Raw genomic sequence first — 22408 nt, 5'->3', positions numbered from 1 at the left:
TCATTGCTTTCTATGAAAATGGGCTAAATTTAAGTGACAATTGTGATTCTGAAACCAAACCGACACCTTGGAATTTCATAATAAACCAGTGTATTTCTTTAGCAATGAAATACAAGACAGCGAAGGGTTTTACCAGGAACACTCGCTACTCCACTGTTACATCATCAGCAGGTTTGTTTGTTTGTGTGTGGACAGGTGTCTCGGGGAATACCTGTCACTTGAATATTGAAAGTGAAAAGTCGTAGCTGTTTGAGTCACAAACGTCTTTGTTGTCATGCCGTCACCACATAAAACCCCTAAACCCAGTGGAGCAGCTTCCTGTGCAGCATATCACAGGAAGTTGGCTGACACCGTGGAAATCCCTCAGACTTCTGTCCAGCCTCGGTCGACTCGGCTCAGCTCCTTCGACTATTCAAGACTTCAGTCACGTCACGTTATTCAACAGTTCAACGTCGATAAGATCGTGGCGATACTTAAATTGTTGCAGTCACACCATCAGAGATCCTTAGAGTTACTTTCTGAATGACTTCCAGACTGAACAATGTCTCAGCAACCATTGCTCTGATGTTTGCTGCAGATATTCATGGTCTCCAGAGGATGAATTCTAATGACCTTGTCTTTGTTCTTGTGTGTGTTTCACTCATTGAGTGAAATATCTCAACTCCATGTTTTGTACAGACATTCATTGTCTCCTGATGAAGACTCAGGGTTAACATGGTTTTAATGCATCACCAGAACAACTATTGGTTGTTCTAGGTGATCCTCTGACTTCTCATCTAGTGCCATCAAATTAGTAATTTGTCCACTTCTTTGGTTTATGAACAAAAACCTGCAGAATTGGAGCCAACCACAGAAAAACTTTGTCTTTAGTGTTGATTCACAACATGTTCACATGCTCCCAGCTCCAACAGCTAGTTTGACTGTAGATTATCAAAAGTCAAAGAGGTCAGTCACATTTATAAACACTGTTGTAACTGTCACCCTGCAACTAGGAATCAGCAAGCACATTTACTACAGACACCTGCAAACACTGTGTGGTCATAATAAACTAAATTCAAATCAGTGTTAAACACTGAATGAACCTCTGGGACTTTTGATAGTTTTGATAGATACATAGATATAAAAACTAGAGATGTCTCAAGTCCATCCTGAGGATCTGTACTGGCACAGATCTGGACCTATTTTACAGAAGTATTTGGCTCTCGGCCAACCTGGGAATTGATGAAATTGAAATTGAAAGTGACTCTGAATGGCTGTAAATGGATGAGATGTGACCTCTGAGATGATTGTGCAGGTCAATAAATGGAAACATGGATGAATCAGAGATAAACTCATTAGTTTGTCTTTTTCTCCACTGTGTTAAGCAGGAATTTTCTGTCTCATTACCAGCCTGCCTGGACTCAGTGGGATGTTCCTCCTCCTCTGTCTCTCTCCTGGTAGAAGCCGGACTGCAGGGTGCCACCTCTCATTTGTCTCTGGAAACAATGGCACGGTTATATAACCACATTCTTCACATATCTTTTTCCAAAAATTAGGTATATGTGAGATGTATTTGTGCCTTTTACTCAGATTAAACGTTTCTGTTTTACACAGTCACACTGGGAGCTGACCAGTTTAACCAGTCCAGCAGTCTTCAGATCCTAAACTACTTATTAAACCTGAGGCTGTTTTGACTGGAATCAGCCTGAGTCCAGTCTCTAACACTCGGACTCCTCTGCACTAGCTGACGTTACATGTCAATTTATCCATGCCACTTTGCTTTCCTGAAGCCAACACAGTTGCAGTACAGTAGCTGTGAGCCGAGGTTGTGTCAACACACCAGGATCTGCCAAAGTCCTGTTTCCCATCATTGTCCTGCAGAAACTCTCAAGAAATGCAGCAGTTTTTTTACGTTTCCTCCCTGGATCAACACATCCTGTACCTTCTTTAGTGTATGTGTATATTAGATAACATGAATCTGTGTGTGTCAGACTTGATGCCCAGGTGGATCTAAACAGACTCCTCCGGCCATGGCTTTTTATTCAGTGATGCACAGTAACTGCTGCTAGTTTCAGCATTCTCTCTGATCATTTATTCTTATTTAGGACCCTTTAACATTTGGACACTAAGTACTGCAGAGCAGCAGTTTAGGTACTAAAGGAAAGGTAAAAAGAAAAATAGGTTCATGTCACCTTGTTTGCCTGTGGGATGCCACAGCCATCCCACAGTGCAATGGCCACCTGTCTAAGTCTTAGATCATCAGCACCAAAAAAACTATAGAATATAATCTAATGAATAATAATCAATATAATATGAATATTATTAACATGCTCAGCTGAAATTAAAATACTTACTACAGATATGTATATGTCTATATATGTATAGATAGTAGGTCATCATTCATTGTGTGTATCTGCTGTTCAGCCTTGTGTATCGAGCTGCAGGTTCTGTTTGTTGTCTCAGTGTATCCTACTGTCTTATATCAAACCTTGTTCTGTTCTGTCTGCATCAGAACCAGGAGGTATTCTGGGAATAGGGAGCAGGGTCAAAGTTCACTCAGCCAGGAAAACGTCATTCACTTCCTGCTGACTCTCAGCCAACATGCACCGACACACACAAAGCCACACAACTAACAGCATGTTTTAGGTTTATTGGTTGTGCCAATCTGGACAAAAGCCCAGTGAGGTTGAACTGCAGAGCAGAGCTGTGTGTCTGCAGCCTGGGCTTTATAAAAACCATCAACACCGTCAGTCAATCCACCTCTCAGTCAACTGGAGTGTGAGAGGCTGTGACTGCATCCACCGTGATCCTGGTTGTGTTTTAGCCTTTCCAGACCTCTGATCCCTGCTCATACACATCTCTTGATTAGCTCAGATATTCACTTACTGTAGGTTTGGTATCGATGACTTTTATCCTGGTTGGATTGAGAAAACAGCCTCAGACAAATTGTGGTCAAATCAATTCTAGTCTTTCTTTCTTGCTGTGGTTTTACTGTACACATGGCAGAAACACAGTGTGCACAGCTGATCAGGAAACTGACTTTACTGTTCCACCTGAGAGCTAACTGAGCAACTATAGAGCAGTTGTTTTCAACCTGGTGTTTGGAGAATAATTGTCTTCTTGTTTTTCTTTAGTGAAACAGTCTAATTCCACCTCTTGAAGTCTCTAAACAGTTTTCAGGTAAAACAAAGTGAATATTTAGTCTTTGTTTTCACTGTTCAATACCATGCAACCTGCAAACATAGAGTTCAGTAAGAAGCAGGAAGTACAGTCAAAGGACATCCCATAGGTCACAGATTGAAGCTTCCCCTGTTTCTTTGGAAGTATAACTGAACAGTATAAAAGAGACTGAATTAAAACGAAACGGTAAGTATTCTGCTGTGTCCTCTTTTGTTCTGCACTACTGTTCAGTGTGTCGTCTGTTTACCTGTCGATGTGTCACCTGGTCTTGCATACTGAACATACCTGTGCTTTCATTTCACAACCTGGAAAAACCTTGACAGACTCGGAGATGAGGCCAAAGGGTGTGAATTATAAGAAAAAGAGACAGAAAGTAAGACAACCAAACGCGGTGATGGACCGATCAAAGAAATGACGTCCAACTGTACAGTAGACAAACTCTAATCTAATCGAGCCAAAAGACTTTTAGTGTTTTTACTGAACAACGTGATTGTATTGTACGAGTGAACGTATCATAACTGGGTATGGTGGGGAATCTTAACGGTCTGTCGCTGCGTACAGAAATGCCATCTGAAACTCTGTTATCCAACGATGAAACCAAACATCAATTCTGTGCAGAAGCACTGTTGAGTTGTCTGGACACAAGCTCATGTCAGAGTGGAAACGTTCTGTGCCTAAGACAAGAGACCATGCAGACGTTTATCAGTAAAAAGTACTGACGTGCTGTCATCAAGTCTTTTCCTGGGAAGTGGACATTTTAACAGGACAATGCCAGGTCTCATTCTGCACATGCTATAACAGTGTGTCTTCGTAGACACCGAGTGCATGTGATCACATCTGTCACATATGATCACCACACCTGTCTCCTACTGAGAATGTATGGGTCATGAAGAAGAGAGTCAGACAGTAATGACCCGTTGAGCAGCTGATGTCTTGTAAAGCGTCAGTATCGTCGGCTCCCACACGACTGAAAGGCGTAATTAAAAGTAAAAAATCAAAGTCAGTGTCAACTGTGTCAATAAGTCTGTTTTTCTTTGCCTGATGTTTTTGGAAGAGTTCCAGATTTCCAATACTGGTTGTAACATAATCCAGTACTTTGGAATCTGGGATCTTTTCGAACTCTTCGTGCTCGTCCCAAATGTGGCGCTGAGGGTGGGTTGTAGTGAAAATCAATCTGATGCTGACTCGCCACAGCATCCTTCAGGCTGAGACTTCTCCTTTTGTTCTCTCAAAAAGTTGGTTCTGTATTCTGAACAGAGTTGTGCAGGAGGCAAAAAACAGGGCAATAAATCTCCTCTGAGACGTAATAATGAAACTAGCTGAAGTAAACTGAAGTTCTGCAACAGCTCTTTATGTAGATAAACAGAGCTGATAAGTTAACGTACATTAGCAAGAAGGAATGCAGCTCTGACAGCCTGCCAACTCAAGCCTGTGTGTGTGTGTGTGTATGTGTGTGTGTGTGTGTGTGTGTGTGTCCGTTTAATCACTTGAACTCTTGTGATTAATATTAAACTGGGTTAAAGTCCAGAGGGAGAAGCTGAACTTCTGTAAATGTAAAATTTCAACTGATAAAGTATAGTAAGCAGTAACTGCTGCACGGAGGATATTTTAGTAGTTGTAATATATTTATGACCAATTAGAATTTATTGTATGAAGCATCTATCACTGGTGTTAACACGTTACAAACGACAGTATCTGTGGTCATATTTAATTATACTTAATTATACACACATTTCCTGTTTCTGTCCCTGTAAGTTTTGAATAGTTAGAAACTATTTGTGCATCATCTCTACGATCCACTGATCGGACCATTAGGAATAGGAACTGTTCTCTGTATTAATCTTTATTAATTAGCATTATTAGCATGGTAATTAAGGCCACATGGTTATTGTTAGTGAATGGATACAATGATCTAAGCATATTAATATTATAATTAGTACTTGTGTGAGTTACTGCTAAAGTAAGTATGTCACATAAATACTAATAGTATTTGAGGAATACGAGGAAATGTGTCCATCTGCTTTCAGTTAAAACAAAGGGCATCGTCCTGGATCGTAAGAATAATTATGTCCCACAAGTTCATATTCTCACGGCTGATGCACGTCGAACACGGTGTGATGAATGTAGAAATGGCTCCATCTTGTGCCCATGAACAGACTGACAGCGTCCACAGCAGTTCCTGCTCCTTAGTGACGTAGTTTCAGTTTCACTGAGTCATTCTATCAGTAGAAGCAGCTTTACGTTACGCCACTCGCACTTTCCCAAAGCACTGACACAGTGAGGTTTGTTCTGTGGACCTGAAACTTCCCTCAGATGTGGAGCTGGTTTCAGTATAAAAATACCAGAGTTGAACTGACACCCCCCCTGTTTTACAAGTTTCTCACAGGTTGAGCTGCAGCTTAATCTTTGCAACACTGACATATGTTATGCAGCTCGTTATCATAAAGGCTGCAGCTGCTCATGGTTCAATGCGCCCTCACACTTCACAACTGTTTTTAAGCAAATAGAAAATCAAACTACTACAGACTTTGTGTTATTAGTCTATTTATTGTATTCATTCACAACGTGTTAAAATACAGAAGTGTTCAGACCTTTAGTTCAGTCCTATTTTCCTGTTTGTCTGTGATAAGAGAGAAAGCTCTTTCTAAATATCACAGTTCCAGGGGATCTGTTTCAGGGTGGGACTAAGAAGGCACTGAACTTTGAGTGTCTGTGAGGACTTCGCTCATTGGCTGAGCCAGATGTCCATCACGTCTGTGGTGGGCGCCTCGGTCAGGGCAGAGTGCAAACGGAGTCAGAGCCTGCAGAGGACTGGAAACAACAAACTGCAGCTCTGAGTTACGAGGAATATTAACAGAAGCCACCTTTGTGATTCTGCAGCACTATGGGCTCCAGCAGCTCCAGCTTAAACAATATCCCCAATGCCCAGGAGCTCATTCAGGAAACTGGCTGTGAGTCGAGATTTCTTTTGGCTTCAGTAACTTTTTCTCCAGAGACGAGAAAGAGTTGGTAGAAAGTTGCAGGAAAGAAGGAGAAAAGAAAACAGTTTTATCGTTTTATCTTTTCATTGTGTTAAAGCACAGTTGAAGTTCATGGGGAGCCTGAGGTGTCTGCTCTGTAACGTAGACATGTAAACTGTCTGCTCTGAAGGCCACAGCTGACTGAACGCAGGTTCCCCGTCTGAGACTCCTTTAAAGAAACAGACTTCACAGTTTACAGGAATATAGAGAAAATGTAAAACATGCTGATTGTAACCGTCCATGCTGTGAGTCACATGTTACCGGGTGTGTCTGCGTCACACTGAGGGACAAGGTGTTGACAGATACGACAGACCCCCCTTATTAACTGATTAGACAGTTTCTCAATAATCACTTATCTTATTTGCACGAAAATAAATGAAAAATAATTTCCTCTAGTTCCAGAGTTCTAGTGCTTTTATTGTTTCTGTCGTGATGTCTGCTCTAAATTAGCTTCTTCTCTTTTTTTTTGTAACATTAGTCATCATATTGTGTTCTTTTCTATTTCCCTTCAAGCTGTTTTGAATGTTTTGTTCCATGATGCTCCTTCTGTGAGTCTTGCTGACCTCTGTGTGAGCAGCTCAGTGAGCGCTGGTAAACTCATCAGAGCCGTTCATCTGTGTTTTATCTCCGTTTGTGTGCGAGCAGCCTCGACTGCCCTCACTGATACAGACACTGTGGAGCCTGTTAACTAGTCACATGTAATCGCCCTTCACGCTGCTGCTTTGTTCAGCAGCCTCTACTGTTTGTCTTCAGTGATCCAGAGAATGTGATTACTGCTGTTCACAGTCAGGACACTGTTGTTCACCATAATAAAAGCACAAAGCTGTCAATAAATGCCATTTGCAGATCCAAATATATCATTCATTTAGGCTTCTAAAAAATGTGTTTGTCCAAACCATCGAGCTTCCGTCCAGCAAAAATGATTAAAAAAAAACACACGGTTATTTTCATGCTGGTTATTCTGAGTCAGTCCCACATTCATCACCCTGCTGCCACAGGCCCCCCCACGGAAACACCAGATGTGGATTAATACGCCATTACAAATAGTCCCAAACCAGTGCTCTGTTACCTCCTGTCTGTGTGATAAGATAGATTGATGGATAGATGGCCTCATGCAAGAACACATTTTTCTTCACTTTTCTCTACATTCAGTATTTTTACTAACCCTACCCATGTTTATTTGGTGCCTGAATTCATTCCAGATTGGAATTAAAACCATTTCTGTATCAGAGCTGAACTCTGAATTCTGATGAAGCTGCTGTAGGTAATTAAATCAGTGTGTTTTCTCTGTGGAGAAACTGTGTTCTGACTGTGTTTATGAGCAGCAGAGTGTATTAGTGTGATCCTCAGACATAATGAGACATGATCCCTAAAGGAGTAACTGTTCTGTGTTTCAGTCTCTGCGGCTCACCTCCTGCGTCTGCATGAGAGGTTTGAGTTTCTGGACAAAGACCAGAAAGGAGAGCTCAGGTTGGTGGACAAACGCATCAGAGGGACGATGCGAACACAAGCTCGCACATAAACTACACGCTGCCCACTGTGGAAAAGTGTTGCATCATATCAGCACATTGAAAGTGAACACACATTTGTTTCTAATTGATGGAAAGCAGCAGCCAGAGGACACATTTTCCCAAATCCATTTACACGTGCCAACCACCAAATGTGATTTATTGAAGCTGAACTTGGATTGTGTGACACTGAATTTGAAATCTGTTAAAGCATCCCATAAACTCCTCTTTGAAGAGGGATAGTCGGGCTGGATCTGGTTGAAAGAAGCAGTGAGAGAAGTGCAAACCTGTGAAAGTAGGTTTTCCCTTTATTTGAACTGAAACTTAATAATAAATAATAATAATAAAAACACAGCTTCATTCTGTCAGATGCAGTTTGACACAGGTTGGTTTTACAGGAGTGAAACTGCAATTTAGCATTTAGTTAAACACAAACTGGTCAATGAATCATTTAATAGATCAGTATTACAAACAACAGTTTTCCTCAGAAGGTTCATAAAGATTTTAATATGTTGTAAACTAGTGATGAAATATACTGCAGGTCTGTTTCTACAGAGTAAACTGATTTGAACAAATCCTCCTTCAATCAAAATCACTTTTGATGGTGGATTTGTCCATGAAAAGAGGAAAATAAAGACAAACAGGAGACACAGTTATTTAAATGTCTGATTGTTGTCTGGACTCTAATACCTGTGATAGCACCGTTCTCAAAGTTCCCTCTCTGCCACAGGCCTCAGGACTTTGCTGCAGTTCGAGAACTGGCCATGAACCCAATCGGAGACAGGATCGTCGCAGCATTTTTCTCTCCAGGGTACATCAACCTGCGAACACTCAAAACATTACTGTTAAGTGATGTTAGACGTTAGTCGACCTTTACCTGCGTCATCCACACTGCTTTAGTACTGTCCATGAAAACTTTACTTTGAGTTACTGTATGTATAACATTCTATGTCATGTAGATTAATTTCAAATGTTTAAACTGAATTAAGCTGAATTAAAAAAAGAACAGATCCCAGTAGAATCAAATAAAGAGTTTTAAAGAGAATACATTTTGTGGGTGAACACAGAAACGTCACCTGATTTTTTTTCAGTAAATGTTGAACAGTTCTCTTTCCTCCAACTGTCCAGGAAAGAAACGGTGGACTTTCCCACCTTCGTCCAGGTTCTGGCTCATTTCCGACCCACTGACACGAATCGAACCAGAGAGGGGACGCAGCGAGAACCGGCCAACAGCAGGACCAGCAAACTGAAGTGTTAGTGCACTTTAATAATAGTCTGCCTCTGATTTTGATGGTTTTCCTCTGACCTCTGCTCCAACTTCTGTGTGTCCAGTTGCCTTCCAGCTGTACGACCAGGACAGAGATGGAAAGATTTCCAGAGCAGAGCTTCTTCAGGTCTGTAGCTGAAATGCCTCGGTCAGTGTCACTCTGAACGGTCTGTGGTCCACGACCAAGCACTGTTGCTCAGGATCATATACATTAGAGGGAAACAGCTAATGTCCCTAAAATTGTCCTTCCAGACTAAAACTAAAGAAATTAAGCAGGATCTTATTTCTTATGTGACCAAAAATGTGTAAAATGAAAAAACGAAGGGGCCCAAAGTCGACCCTTGAGTAACGTTCTACCAAAAGGTAGATTTGGATTTAATCAACTCTTTGAGTTGTTCCTCTTCAACAACTGTCAGGTGTTGCGGGCGATGATGGGGATGCAGGTGACAGAGGAGCAGCTGCAGAGCATCGCTGATCGAGCCATCCAGGAGGCCGACCTGGACAAAGACGACGCCATCTCCTTCGACGAGTTCAAAAAGGTGAGAGAGCCTCAGTAAAGACTTTCTCTTAGCACAGATTTAAATCATTGGGTTTAGAGCATGTTTGTGATAAGAGATGCAGATGATGCTACAACATCTAGAAAAACAAACACTTGTTAAATCTTTAAACCATTCAATAAACTAAGGTACTGTGATTAAAATAAATAGACATAAATAAAAGTCATCAATAAAAAGAAGAAAAAAAGAAATGAGACAAGAAGACGAGCCTCGAAACGAAGTGTTTCCAACGTTTCCGAATGCTAAAGCAGTAAAACATGAGCAGACGTTAAACCAGAGGTGTGAGTAATAAAGTTTTTATTGAATGAAAAGTCCACCAGCACTTTATCAGCTTCAAATTAAACGTCTGCATGAAAAGAATGAAGTCAAACTAATTGCATTTGTTTTGTTTTCAGTCACTGGAGAAAGTGGACATCGATCACAAGATGAGTATTCGATTCCTCAGATAACGATGTGACGTTTGCCCGTTTACACAGAAAAGATGAAGACGTGATGGTGGAACCACTTCTTCAACAAAATGTCTCCACAATACTAATTGAAAACATGTCACACATGTCTCTTGATTCTCTCTCTGAGAGCAGTAAATACTGCCATCTGCATCTACTGGAAAAGACAGACAGACAGAGACACAGTTGTCTACCACCAGCTGCAGGAAAGGAGAGAAGGGAGCAGCACAAAATGAGCTCAGCGTGGGTCAAAGTGCACGAGCTTCTTCATTCTTCTATGAGATCTACAGAAAGAGTCGAGCTGAAACGTGGGTTTCTCTGGTCCCAGTCAAATTCTGCACATGGAGGAGAAATTCCAAATACTTTCCACCTACACGTGGCTTCAAACACATCATCTGTGTGTCAGCGAGGCTTCACTGAACCATGTCCAACCTAACATGACCACATGGACAAACGTGTGTGTGGTAAACTTTCCACCTGATGAACCGACGTATTCAGATTAGTATTCTTCTAAAAACTGTCAACCTACAACAATTTCCCCAAGGGGATCAATAAAGTATTCATTATTATTATTACTATTATTATTATTTAAGACTTAGTTTGAATTAAATATTAAATTACCAAGCATGAACTTTGAAATTTCATCTTCCCACTTCAGCTCTGTCTCTGCTGACGAACAATGAGCTGAAGCCTCTTCCAGTGCTCACAGATCCTCCGTCATTAGATCACACACACACAGTCTTCACTTTTTTCCTGCAGCTTCAGAGCAGGATTGGCCCCGTGAAATTGTTGGGTTGTTGGTGTTTGAGTGATTTGTGGTTTCAAGCTTTTTAATCCTGAAGATGTTGAATTGAGGTTCGAGCTCCGTGCAGGTCGGAGAACTTCTTCTGCTCCTCCAAAGCCTCATCTTTGTGCGTGAGGGCACCGTCATGAGGGAGACAACGACAAAATGTTGACACTGCTGTGCTGAGACCCAGTACGTCCACAGGGGTGTGGTGGTGGTGTGGTGGTGTGGTACCACTTGGTGGCGCTGTTGTTCCATATTTTCTCTCTCTGGCAGCAGTGGTCTGTAGAACAGCTGGAGGAGATCAGAATCTCTTCTGCCACCATTGCCTCAGATGTCATTCAATGTTATGTTAATAGGAAACAGTTTTAATTCCTCTTGGAGCCACTTGAATCTGTAGCTGCGTGTGGATCATTGCTCATTGTTTTTACTCTGTCTGAGCAGTGAGTGAACGTGTACGTTACTTTTTAATGCACCACATCACTTTAATTATGAAAGGTGCAGAAGGTGCATGTTGAGTTGAGGCTTTTGCCTTAACACATTGTGGACCTACCTGCTGTGTGTTGGCTGCCGTGCTGATGGCAGTTTAATCTTCAAGTGACACGTTGTAAAAATGATGTCACTCCATGGTGCTTGTTGAGTGGTTTTCCCTCTTTTCTGGTGAATACCCAGAGGGGCGACTCCGAGGAACATGACTGTACATATAATGAGTTTCATTCCTCAGTTCTACTGGGGGTTTATTGTTGCAAATTAAAGCTTGTTGGTTTGAAAATGTTTTTGTGTCTTTAAAACTTCCATCATGATTGTGGTTTAATCAGCTTTGTCTTTCTGCACACTGAAGTTTTCAGTCCATTGCTGTTTGTAAAACTGCTGATGCTCTGGCAGAGATCATGTGTGGACAGAGCCATCAAAGTCCAGACACTGATTCTCAATTGGATGGACATCTGAGATGATTTGGTTCATGATTACTGGAGAATAAATCTTCTCCTCAACTGCAGGTTCCCTGAATCACTGTATTTAATGTGACCCTCTACTTTAACAAATCTTTAAGCCGGCAATCATCCCCAGTAGCACGATGCTCCCAGCACTGTGCTGTTCCAGCCAACTTCAGTGCCCCTCGACATCTGGTTAAGAGAGTAAAGAGAGTTTATATGATATGAGCGTCTCCCACATCAGCCACAGAAGCCTGAATCTCCTTCAGAGGAGCCACAGTTGTCTTGCTGACCCTCCTCACTGGTCCCTTTCTTGCTGAGTTTGTGAGGGCAAAACGCTGTTGGCAGATTTACACATGTGCCATATTCTTTCAATTTCTTAATGATGCATTTAACTTTACTCCAAGGAGCTTTTAGTGGCTTGGAAAATGTGCTGCATCTTTTAATTTGTGCTTCTCAAAAACGTGTTTGTTTGTCTTCTGGTGTAGCTTTTGTCCAGGAGACTGATTCACTGTAACCGTGTGTTACTACAACCCCTGAAACACAGTCACTGCACTCAGGTGATCTCCATTTAACCAACCATGTGACGTCCTAAACCAACTCCAGTGGTGTTCAGTACGGGTCTCCAGTGTTAAATGTCCTGCGTCTTTTCTAACCACCGTGTTTAACCGTCATTAGGGAGAGTTGGAAAACGTGCAGGACCGGGGTTGGAAACCGACGCTTTTAGGGAAGTGAATGTTGTGCAATAATTTATTTTTTTAATTATTAATGTGACTTCGTAGAGATTTTTCACTTTAACATGAAAGAGTCAATTAAATAAAGGCCGCATGTCATGAATAAATGTTACTGAGCGTTAAGGTTTTGGTTTCATTACCTTCTTAAAAAGCTAACAGTAACATTTACCTAAAGTGCATTTGAACTGATGAACTTTTGCCTTTTTTTACATCTCAGTACCCTTATTATTATTATTATTATTCACTTCTACAATTTGTTGCACTCTTTGCAAACTCTCCTGTATTTGCACTGAACCATTTTCTCCTCAAAATGGCAACAACAAGATAATTAACTTGAGATTAACTCACAACAACCACAGACACACAAGAGAAACCTCTGCTGGTTCTGGCAATAAAACATTTTTATAATCATGTTTTGCAGTTTTTACATTTTCATCATTGTTATAGATTATGATAAAGTCAGATAAATTTGTGCACAACAAACAATCATGTAAGAGAGTTGATCTCTGTACAACAGAGCGCTGAGCTGATTCTTCTCTAAGCTTTTTTCTGAGGCAGTGAGGCGAAGAGCAGCCAGTACAGAGAATAACAAGTTCCTGCAGAGAAGAAAAATAAAAGTATATTAGAAAACTTTTGTTATAACAGCTGCGTTCAATGTATTTATGTGGAACATTTTATTAGTTGGACAGTGGCGTTTGAGAAAGAATCAAATCTTTCAAAATGTTTTTGCATGAAGATGGTGGCATTTGTACTAGAGCACAATAAGGAATAAAACAAGTAAAAGGTTAATGAATAAGACAATTAATGAAGACATGTACTATTATAAATAAACTTAATGTATTTTCAAATTGAACGTCTCATTAACCAGAATTCCACAGAAACGACACCTTCCTGACACTGGAGTGTATAAAAGCCATTTCACGTTGAAATGAAACCAACCTGCAACATGTTGAACCTGATTTAGTTAATTCCCTGCACTGTACCGATGAAGCCCTCTGCACGAACACACTTCACTTGTTTTAATGAATGACAGAGACTGTTTTCTTTCTGCAGAGTGAGTCGGTGTCCTCTGAGTCACTGACTCCAGTAGGTCCATGCTCACACTACTGGCAGAATACAGGGCAGCAACGCTCTATTCTGCCTCATTCACTTCCGTTGAAGCCACAGGACGGATGAACACAAGCACACCTCTCCCCGTATGTGAACAGGCGACCTCAGATAGACCCACAGAGAGTTCTTGGCCTCCTCTGTGCTTTCTCCCAGCTCAGCTGTTGTTTAGACTTCCACTCTCGCTTGTTTCTCGCCTGTTTACAGCTGCACTTGTTTTTCAGACACAGCTGTGACACTTCCTGTCCAGCAGCAAACAGCACACACATGCACACTATCGTCCTTGTTCTGTGTCTCAGTGCTGAATCTTGGCTTGAACCGACAGCTTTTTCTGTATCTCTGTAATGAAGGAGGCAGCTGGATGATGGACGGAGTTTGAGGAAATTCAGTTTCGTTATCTGTAGTGTAAAAAGATAAGCTGCTGGGAGCCAAATGTTCCTACGAGTGCCAAGAAGCTGAAGAGCAATGATGTATCTTGAGCGGACTCAAACACCTACAACTTTGCCAGAAGAGATTTGATTTACCTTCAGCAACTTTTCCCACCAACCCAGTCAATGTGCCTGTACGTGTTACCTGTGATAGTCAGAGTCATGGTTACCCGGTAGAGCAGGACATCACCGGTGCCTCCTTTGATGTGGACTGGAAGCCCGTTGTCTGCCTGTAACCATAGAAACGAAGATGGAAAACCGTGGAAACAGGAGCTTCATCTCACTTTACACAAAATGTCACCAGGAAATGAGTGACGGCCTAATGCAGGTATTTAAAACATTTTAACATGTTGTGTCGCAGAAAGATGTACTGGACATGAATGTAAGGTAAAAAGGAAAGTACCTCAAAGAGTTAGTGTCAGTATACTGTACTGCAATGAGAAGTGAGCAGCTGCCTGCCAAAACCCACATTTAGAACCAGTCAAAGCCTCACTTTCAGCACGACAGCACATCTAACGTTGTCACCTTAAGACTTTTCACTGGCTGCTGAAGTCGATGTAAATTTCCAGAAATAATATGTTGAGATGAATGTAAATCTAAAAACCTATCGTCCGTCCAGTGATGCTGTTAAAGAGCTGCTGTGTGAGCTGTGAACTTTCCAACTTCACTTTCAACTGTTCTAAAGAAGCTTTCAAACCTTGAAACACTTCTCAATAACAGTGTGGTGGTCTGGGACCATCAGCTTTGGGAGGGAAAATCAATAGAACTATTTGTGAAAGTTCAGGAATTCAGGTCAGCGTGTTGTTTCTAAAGTCCACCATCGATTAGAATCAGCTGGATATCCTGTTCCCTCAACCCTTTGGCAGCTTCCTCACTTTTCATCTCTGTGTTACCTGGAAGAGTTTCTGCGCCTCGGGAACTCGGTTTTTCAGCTGTCTGGCAGAGCTGCTGAAGGCACGACGGGCCAGAACAGGGACTTTCTGAAAACAGCAGAAGAACGATTTGGAAGATTAGCAGTCGGACTGATGAACAGCCACAGGACAGAGGACAGTTTAAACATGCCCACACTGTTGTTCTTCACCTTTAAGAGTTGTCGTGTGGATAAAAAGCCGCTCTTCATCCACTCGGACCTACACCACAAACTTGTCTTGTCTTTGCATTGAAGATGTCTCTATATTCTAAAACCTTCGACCTCCCCTCAGATTTAATGTTTGTCTTCTTAAGACTTTGAATTTGTCCATGTCTTTCTGAAGTGGCTTGTTTTTTATTCTCTAGTCTCTTACTTTAAGCAACAGTTTTCACCCCATTTACCAGATTTACTCAGAACTCTGATTTCATCTTGTTGAAATGAGTGAAGGTTCAACAGTTTATCACAAATGTGCATAAATAACCTGTAAGATGTTTTATCATGAACATGTGGTGTGAAGAGGAAGAGAAAGTATCGTTTCTCTTTTCCAGGCTGCTCACAGATGTTTGGAGAATGACTTAAATATTCTTTTTCATTTCCTGCTGTATGATTTCTTTCTCTGATCCTTTTTTCCATCGCGCTGACATCATGCAGAGGTCAGTCCGACTTTCACGTTAGGAATTTGACCTTGATAAAAACTTCCCAGCTTGTAAAATACGATCTAGTCTCCTGCAAATCCCAAACGGAGAACTCTTAGAGAATATGTTTCAAGAGTTTATCATGATCTCTGTCTTACTGAGATCCTGTTGATATTATACAGTGTTATATTCACAGATCTATGCACATCTTGAGGAGATGAGCTCTGAGTTTCTCCTCCAAACTTTCCATCATGCAGTGATTCTAAGCTGCTGATGAGATCGTTTGATACCGCTCCAAAAAGTTCTCAATGATCCAAGATAGATGGTTTTCCCTATTCACTAGATTTGATTATGTCCAAAAGATCAAATTCTGGATTTTAAACATCTATATCACTTTATTTTCATTGTTTTCACCCGTCCAGAGTGAAGAAGCAGAGGAAACCTATGTTCTTTGTTTTTAATTGACATAATGAAGAATTGCTTTAATGTGTGTTCTAATAATAATGAATACTTTATTAATGTGTGTTATCTGCCCAACAGGTCTCATTTGTTCTATGATCTTGTGTCCATTAGACATTCTCGGTGTCTTATGATCATTCGTGGTTCCTGGTTGTCGTCCAGGACCGATGGTGGTCTTAGTTACCATTTGAAATGGGGACAGACCTGATTGCTTTATAATCATTTGACTGATTTCTACATCATGAAAAGAGAAAAGCTGCTAATTCCCCCAAATTAAATCCAGTATTGACACTGGTGTAGTTGATGGGAGCGACAAACTGCTATAGAAACACAACAAGAAGCTAATTGAGGCCGTTTGTCTGATGTGACCTGACAGTTACAGCCGCACTGGTCTGAGAACCAGATGTTTCCCGTCTTTTCTCATCCAACAATCATCCTTCAATGTTTCAGATTCTTACATCATAGACCACAAAATCAGTAACAGATAACGACTAAGAGACAGTCTCGGGTTCATATCCTCTGAGGGCCTTGTGCTTTGTTTAGAGGAGTCTTCACTTTGTTGACCTGCTCCTCATCTCCCACTCTGAGGTTACAACCCTCCAGACACTTGACCAGGTTTTGGGAAGACTAACTCTTTTATTTTGGAATGACGCTGCTCAGCGGTCACGTCCTGTGACATGCAGCAGCAGAGTGTCTCTTTAAGGAAGCTGTTTGACTTTTTAACTCTCTACCAAGGTCGCACTGGGTGGCTGAGGGCAGGCCGGTGCCACCAGCCAATCACAGCCTCCAAATGTGGCACCTCTCGACCAATCAGGCGGCCACAGGAGTGTCAGACAGTGAACCGTGCCAAACAGCCTGCTGTACCTTCCACTGTGGAGTCAGTTTACAGTCAGGTGCTTTCAGCCGTCTTCAGTACAGTGTTTCTGTTTTACCGGCGTCAACACGTTGTTCTCTAACACAGACACGTTCTGTGTGATCAACCTGAACCTGAAGCAACGTTTCCTTATTTCAGTGTCTCTCAAACATGTTTAACATCACACAACCACACAAAGCTAAATCTAGAGTCTCAAAGGGAGAGAACAGAAGGAACCTCGATCATGATGTTAATCTTCAGAGTTTCGTTCAAATTAAATCTAATGAAATCTAATGTGGAGGAATCCTTAGAAAAAGCTAGTTTGTTCCACATGTTCCATGTTGTCTGGAAGCAAAAGTGATTTAATATTAGCACTTCTATTTGTCCACACAGATAATAGGTCGATGGCACAGAGAATATGGGTCACATTTTCAGTTGGAAGACATTTATAGTATTGCACCCAGACATCCTGTCAGGACTCTTTATACATTAAAGTCAAGCTTCCAGAACCATATATCACTATATTTCCCTATGAAACATGTCGCACTAGCATCAAAAGTCTAAACTTATCAGGTCTGTTTCTGTGCTGCAGGTTCAACCTGTTCCCGTGTGCGTGTGTCATTGTGTACGTGCTGAACTGCATCGTCTGAAAAGCTGAGAGAGACGAACCCTGCAGTCAGTCACGTGAAGCGGTCCTGCAGGTAAATATAGACCATATCTGTGACACCACACTGAGGCCCAGAGGACACAGAAATAAAAAAACGACAAAGTCCAACGTCTACAGTCAGTTTAGTTTAGTTCACAGCACAAAGTTCAGGCCTGATGAACTTCACACTCTCACACAACAACACCGAGCTTCATCTTTACTGCTCTTTACAGAAGTGATTCACAAAAACAGACAAACTGGAGCAAAAAGACAGAAAATGAACAGCGGTAGTTACCAGTAGGTGATTCATGTCTGAAGTGGTGTGTGTGTCGAGCTGCACTGCAACAAGTCACCTCACAAGGACATGCACACACACACACAGAGAGAGAGAGAGAGAATCAGCTTTTCTGAACCTCTGCCAAACTACGATCAGCTGTAGAGGCCAAACCGCCTGCGTTCGACAACACACAAACATTTTTTACATATGACTGCTGCAGCTGGGAAACGGGAGTGTGGGCGGTTGGAGCTGCACTGGAAATGAAATCTAATTTCACAGACACTTTTCATTTTTATGAGTTCCTGATGTGTTAAATGGAGTGTGAGACTGCTGTGAGGAGCTGAAATACACACAAAGGCTCAATGATGAAGTCATGTTTAGAGCTGTTTTTAATTAACGTCCAAATCCACAGTGGAGCGGATTTTGGGAAGCAGCCCTCTACTAACTACTCTGATCAAACAGGGATACTCTGTCCTTCAAACGCTTGATCCTGCTTTAACTTAACTTATGAGGAAGTTAATGACCGTGATGATTTATTAATAAGCAGAAGCAGAGGCGTCTGAGGATCCAGTTTTACAGCTGCTCTGATCCTCTTAGTGTCATAAGATTTAATTTAGTAAGTTTAGAGAGTCAGAGGACAAAGTAATTAAGTGTATGTGACAGCAGGAGATGGTACTAGTTCAATTTAACATCTGAATTATTTTAAACTCCACTTCCCTCCACACCTGCCAGGTGGAGGGAAGTGGAGTTTCATATATATATATAGACACAGAGTGAACACTTGTTAAAGCTCGGTACTTGTTTCATTTCTCATTTTTCTGATCTGAGGCAGCGTGAAGTTTGAACTGCAGCTCAGAGCAGCAGCAGCAGGTCTCAGGTAAGTTTCTCACAGCTTTCTTCCAACATAGTGTCAGAGTCGGGAATGACAGTCGGGCTGTGGTGTGACTCATCGATGTGATGACGTTTAAAAAATGAACTTCTGTTAAAGTACAGATGGAGAGAGACAGAGAGAAAGTCTTATCGGTGGTGGTGGTGAGTGTCTTTGTCTTCCTCAGCTCCTCCGTGCTTTGACTGGCACTGCACTGTTTGCACAGGTAGAGACCTCTCTCTCCATTAGTAGCTCCCAGTGCTCCAAGGACCACTGGAACCATTCGGACCTCAGTTCCTCGTCCAGGCTCTGGTACCTCTCCAGTTTCTGTTACTTCTTCTTCCTGATGTTGTTGCCTTCTGTTGCTGTCTGCTTGCTTAGCCAGTTTCTACCTGACCGCCTGGATCAGGGAGACCCACGGGACCTCTGTGCTGTTATTCTTCTCAGTCCAGACCATGTTTAAAGATGTTCCTGTGCACATTGACAGACACTTGGTCAGTCTGCATTTTGTTTCCGCAGCTTCCCTACACAGTCTGGATCCGAGGTCCTAACTGGGCCGACTCCCCCATACAGGGTCCAGTCGTGCTGCTTGTCTGTTGCTGACTCTTCTCAGCAGACCGTCTTCTTGATGTGATCCTGAATGTTCTAGGTTCCATGTTCCTCTCCTTCTTTAGTAGTACTTAAAAACATACCTTTACGTATACACTGTGTTTAATCTGTGCAGGTTGGATCATTCACACAGAGGAGATGTGGTGTTCGCTGCTGTTCCTGCTGCAGCTTCTTGGTGTCACCACAACAGAGGAAGGACACTGGGAGGACTGCAAATATGGCCACCAAGGCTCAGAGTCACATGACAGGAAGCCTTTCTGCTCCTGGACGTGCCTCCTGTTCACCCTGCAGTGGCCCGCAGGCTTCTGTCAGGTGAGCAGCATCATCTCCATCTTCACAAAATGACATTGATTAATCTGTGGAGGGAGAGAGAGAATAAAGAGACCCGAAGTGTTCAGTTTTCAACCACATGTTGTCTCCAAGGAAGAAGACAAGGAGGGAAAGGAAGAATAGAAATAAAGGAAAGGAATTAAGGGAATTAAAGAAGGTGCATAACGAAATGAGTAGATATGGAAAGAGGTCTAAAAATCCAAGAGTCAGTGGTTTGATTCTCGGTTTATTGGAAGTATGAAAGTAAAGGAAGTGTTAAAAAGGAAATCAATAGAGGAGAGGAGCATAATGAAGGATGGGAAAAGGAGAACGTAAGAAAGGAAGAGCAGGTAAGAAAGGAGGGAAGGAAAGAATGAGCTAAAAGAAGTAGAACATAGAGGAGCAGAGAAGAACTGGGGAGGCAGAAAAGTAAAAGATTTATATTCACACTATCATTTAATCGTTCTGTGTGCAGCGATTCCAGCAGTTTCCCTCTGACACAGTCCAACAGAAATTCTTCACAAGTATCAGAAGTCAGTGATAATGTGATGAACGAGCTGCTGCAGCCTCCGACTGTAATGTGCTGCCAGCTCTGGTTTCTTCTCCCCCTCTGTTCAGAAGGTGCTCAGGTCCTGCTGGAGGGACATGATTCCACCTGGTACAGCTGTTAACTTACCGCCTGTCGTCTTCTTCTTCTTCTTCTTCTTCTTCTTCTTCTTCTTCTTCTTCTTCTTCTTCCCTCAGTCGTTGAGTAAAGAGATTCCGTGCAGGATTCCTGAGAACATCAACACCTGGACGATCCATGGCCTGTGGTAACTATCACACGACCAGCACACCCTGTACAGTGATGTGGGGGAGAGGGGGGGGGGGGGGGGGGGGGAGAGGGGGGGGGGGGTGACTGTTCTACAAACATAATGTTCACAGTTGACGTAAGTGACAAATTGCAAATAAGTTGATGTTTAACTTGAGGAGGTCGTGGAACATGTCTGATCTGTAACAAGGTGACTCCAGCGCTGTCGCTTTGTTTTGTGGTGGGTTCAGACACTGGTGCTGGTGAAGATCAGGGTTGATAACGAAAGCTCAGTCACTTCACATATCTGTAACTCCATTCAGACAAAACCCTCGACTCAACACTTGGGCCTGCAGTTTCTGTTGTCCTGCACATCACACCCCCACCCTCCCTCCAACTTAACCAGCTCCTTGTAAGTCAACCAAAACATAACTACGGTTAGATTTGAAGTAGAATTGTTTAGTTTAACCACGAGTCGAAGACGCCTTTCTTTTCTTTTTCATGTAACATGCAGCACAGATGAGTCTCTCTGTTCTTATCAGTTCTCTATGGGGAGTAGCTGCACCGTGTCCAGCTCCATTCATTCATCCAGGACTCGAACATGTCAAAAGCCGGGAAGTGATCAGGATACTGTGTCTAGTCTTTACCAGCAGCAGCTCTCATTTCCTGGATCCCTCTCAGTCTGCTCCTAATCTCCAGTCCTGGACCAGCTGTGAGAAGCTGTAGCTGTTCTCCTCATGTTGTCAGAAAGAAAGATGAGCACGAGTTTAGTTTCTCTGGAATTTCTCCTTTCTTTCGTTTTCCTGTGTAAAACTGACTCAGTGATTCAGCCGAACCCCAAACGAGACTGACCTCCTGGATTAGATTGAAATACTTTAAAACACCCAGTAGCTACTGAAGTGTGTGTGTGTGTGTGTGTGTGTGTGTGTGTGTGTGTGTGTGTGTGTGTGTGTGTGTGTGTGTGTGTGTGTGTGTGTGTGTGTGTGTGTGTGTGTCTGCAGGCCTCTTCATGTGCTGAGCTGCTGTAACTGCTGGCCGATGTTCCACTCTGACATCCAGGTGAGTCCCAGTCAGGATGTGCTCAACTGTACACACACACACACACACACACACACACACACACACACACACACACACACACACACACACACACACACACACACACACACACACACACACACACTCTTCAGCAGCTACTGGGGGTTTTACAATATTTTTATTTTTTTTTCTTGCAGCAGCTGGAGGCCCAGCTGACTGAACGCTGGCCGTCACTGGTGAAAACCAAATCCAGCTTCTACTTCTGGTACCAAATTGCAACCAGATGTTTTCTGTTAACTTAAAGATCACATGTTTTAAAACTGACAAGTCGCAAATACGTGTTAGTTAACACATCAATCATTTGTTCACAGGCAAAGTATTTCTGTTCACCCTGATATCTTATCCTTGTCACCCTGTTTTCTCTTCCATGGAAATGTCCCATGTTGCTTTTTAACTCCACTGTTAGTGAACTAATGTTATCATTGGGTTCAGCATCCCAGCACTGGGTTAAGGGAACGATTGTGGGAACTCTGGGTTAACAGACAAAAATCTATCTACATCTTTCCAGGCACTAATGGTACAATGGGACTTCAACACACATTCTGAATTAAAAACACAGTAATCTGGTAAATTACAGCTCATTAATTACTAAAATAATTGCCCAGTAATTGTTCCACACTTTAAATGAAATGAAGTGCAATTAATGATCAGGTTATTTTCCCAAAATTGAAGTTAAAGTACAAACATTAGAATTAGAAACATTTGAATTTTTGATGTAATTACCTGGAAATTTGTGTATTATTATAATATTTCAACTATTCAATGAACAATCACATTTACTAGTAATTACCCAATAATGAGCAACAAGTAAGAGATTTACCTGAAATAATTAATAACTGTCAGTGGGTTTATGGAATGAGAAATGCTTTATTCTTTACTTTCCAGTGAAGGTAAAAGTTCATATTTCCTGACAGTGATTACAGAAGTATTTAATACAGTGAAATCAAAAAAGTGAGGGTCCAGCTTTTAATTAGTATATGCACACATCACAAACACTACAACTACACTACAC

The 22408-nt window shown here is 41.9% G+C and overlaps 3 protein-coding genes across 6 annotated transcripts in view; 2 read left to right on the top strand and 1 right to left on the bottom strand.

Moving 5' to 3' along the window:
* The first annotated feature begins 5829 nt into the window (after nt 1-5829).
* chp2 (calcineurin-like EF-hand protein 2) lies at nt 5830-11515 on the top strand. 2 transcript variants are annotated; one of them, XM_026369697.1, is made up of 7 exons: nt 5830-6110; nt 7577-7649; nt 8418-8531; nt 8816-8940; nt 9020-9081; nt 9371-9493; nt 9907-11515. In XM_026369697.1, exons 1-7 carry the CDS (start codon nt 6044-6046, stop codon nt 9958-9960), a joined length of 618 nt encoding a protein of 205 aa, XP_026225482.1. In that variant the 5' UTR covers nt 5830-6043; the 3' UTR covers nt 9961-11515. The 2 variants fall into 2 exon arrangements, with proteins under 2 accessions (XP_026225482.1, XP_026225487.1); XM_026369702.1 differs by having other exon boundaries at nt 5836-6110; nt 8418-8498.
* A 1269-nt stretch (nt 11516-12784) lies between these two features.
* On the bottom strand, nt 12785-17892 carry LOC113168670 (cytochrome c oxidase subunit 7A2, mitochondrial). The gene is made up of 4 exons (XM_026369711.1): nt 17741-17892; nt 14836-14922; nt 14088-14172; nt 12785-13003 (listed from the first exon to the last, which is right to left on the bottom strand). The coding sequence occupies exons 1-4, from the start codon at nt 17753-17755 to the stop codon at nt 12945-12947; spliced, it is 246 nt and encodes an 81-aa protein (XP_026225496.1). The 5' UTR covers nt 17756-17892; the 3' UTR covers nt 12785-12944.
* Nucleotides 14929-22408, top strand: part of rnaset2l (ribonuclease T2, like) — a 14360-nt gene continuing 6880 nt past the window's right edge. The window contains exons 1-6 of one of the 3 annotated variants that reach the window (XM_026369680.1): nt 14929-16839; nt 17392-17500; nt 19315-19511; nt 20253-20320; nt 21300-21357; nt 21534-21601. In XM_026369680.1, the coding sequence (XP_026225465.1) occupies nt 19338-19511; nt 20253-20320; nt 21300-21357; nt 21534-21601 (368 nt within the window). In that variant the 5' untranslated portion in view covers nt 14929-16839; nt 17392-17500; nt 19315-19337. Of the gene's footprint in view, nt 17501-18554; nt 18600-19314; nt 19512-20252; nt 20321-21299; nt 21358-21533; nt 21602-22408 lie in introns of all 3 variants that reach the window. The other 2 variants (XM_026369677.1, XM_026369688.1) reach the window with 2 other exon arrangements.

This window comes from Anabas testudineus, chromosome 13, assembly GCF_900324465.2.
Source record: "Anabas testudineus chromosome 13, fAnaTes1.2, whole genome shotgun sequence".
In the NCBI taxonomy this organism is placed as follows: Eukaryota; Metazoa; Chordata; class Actinopteri; order Anabantiformes; family Anabantidae; genus Anabas; species Anabas testudineus.
This window is presented reverse-complemented; position numbering and strand designations above follow the sequence as displayed.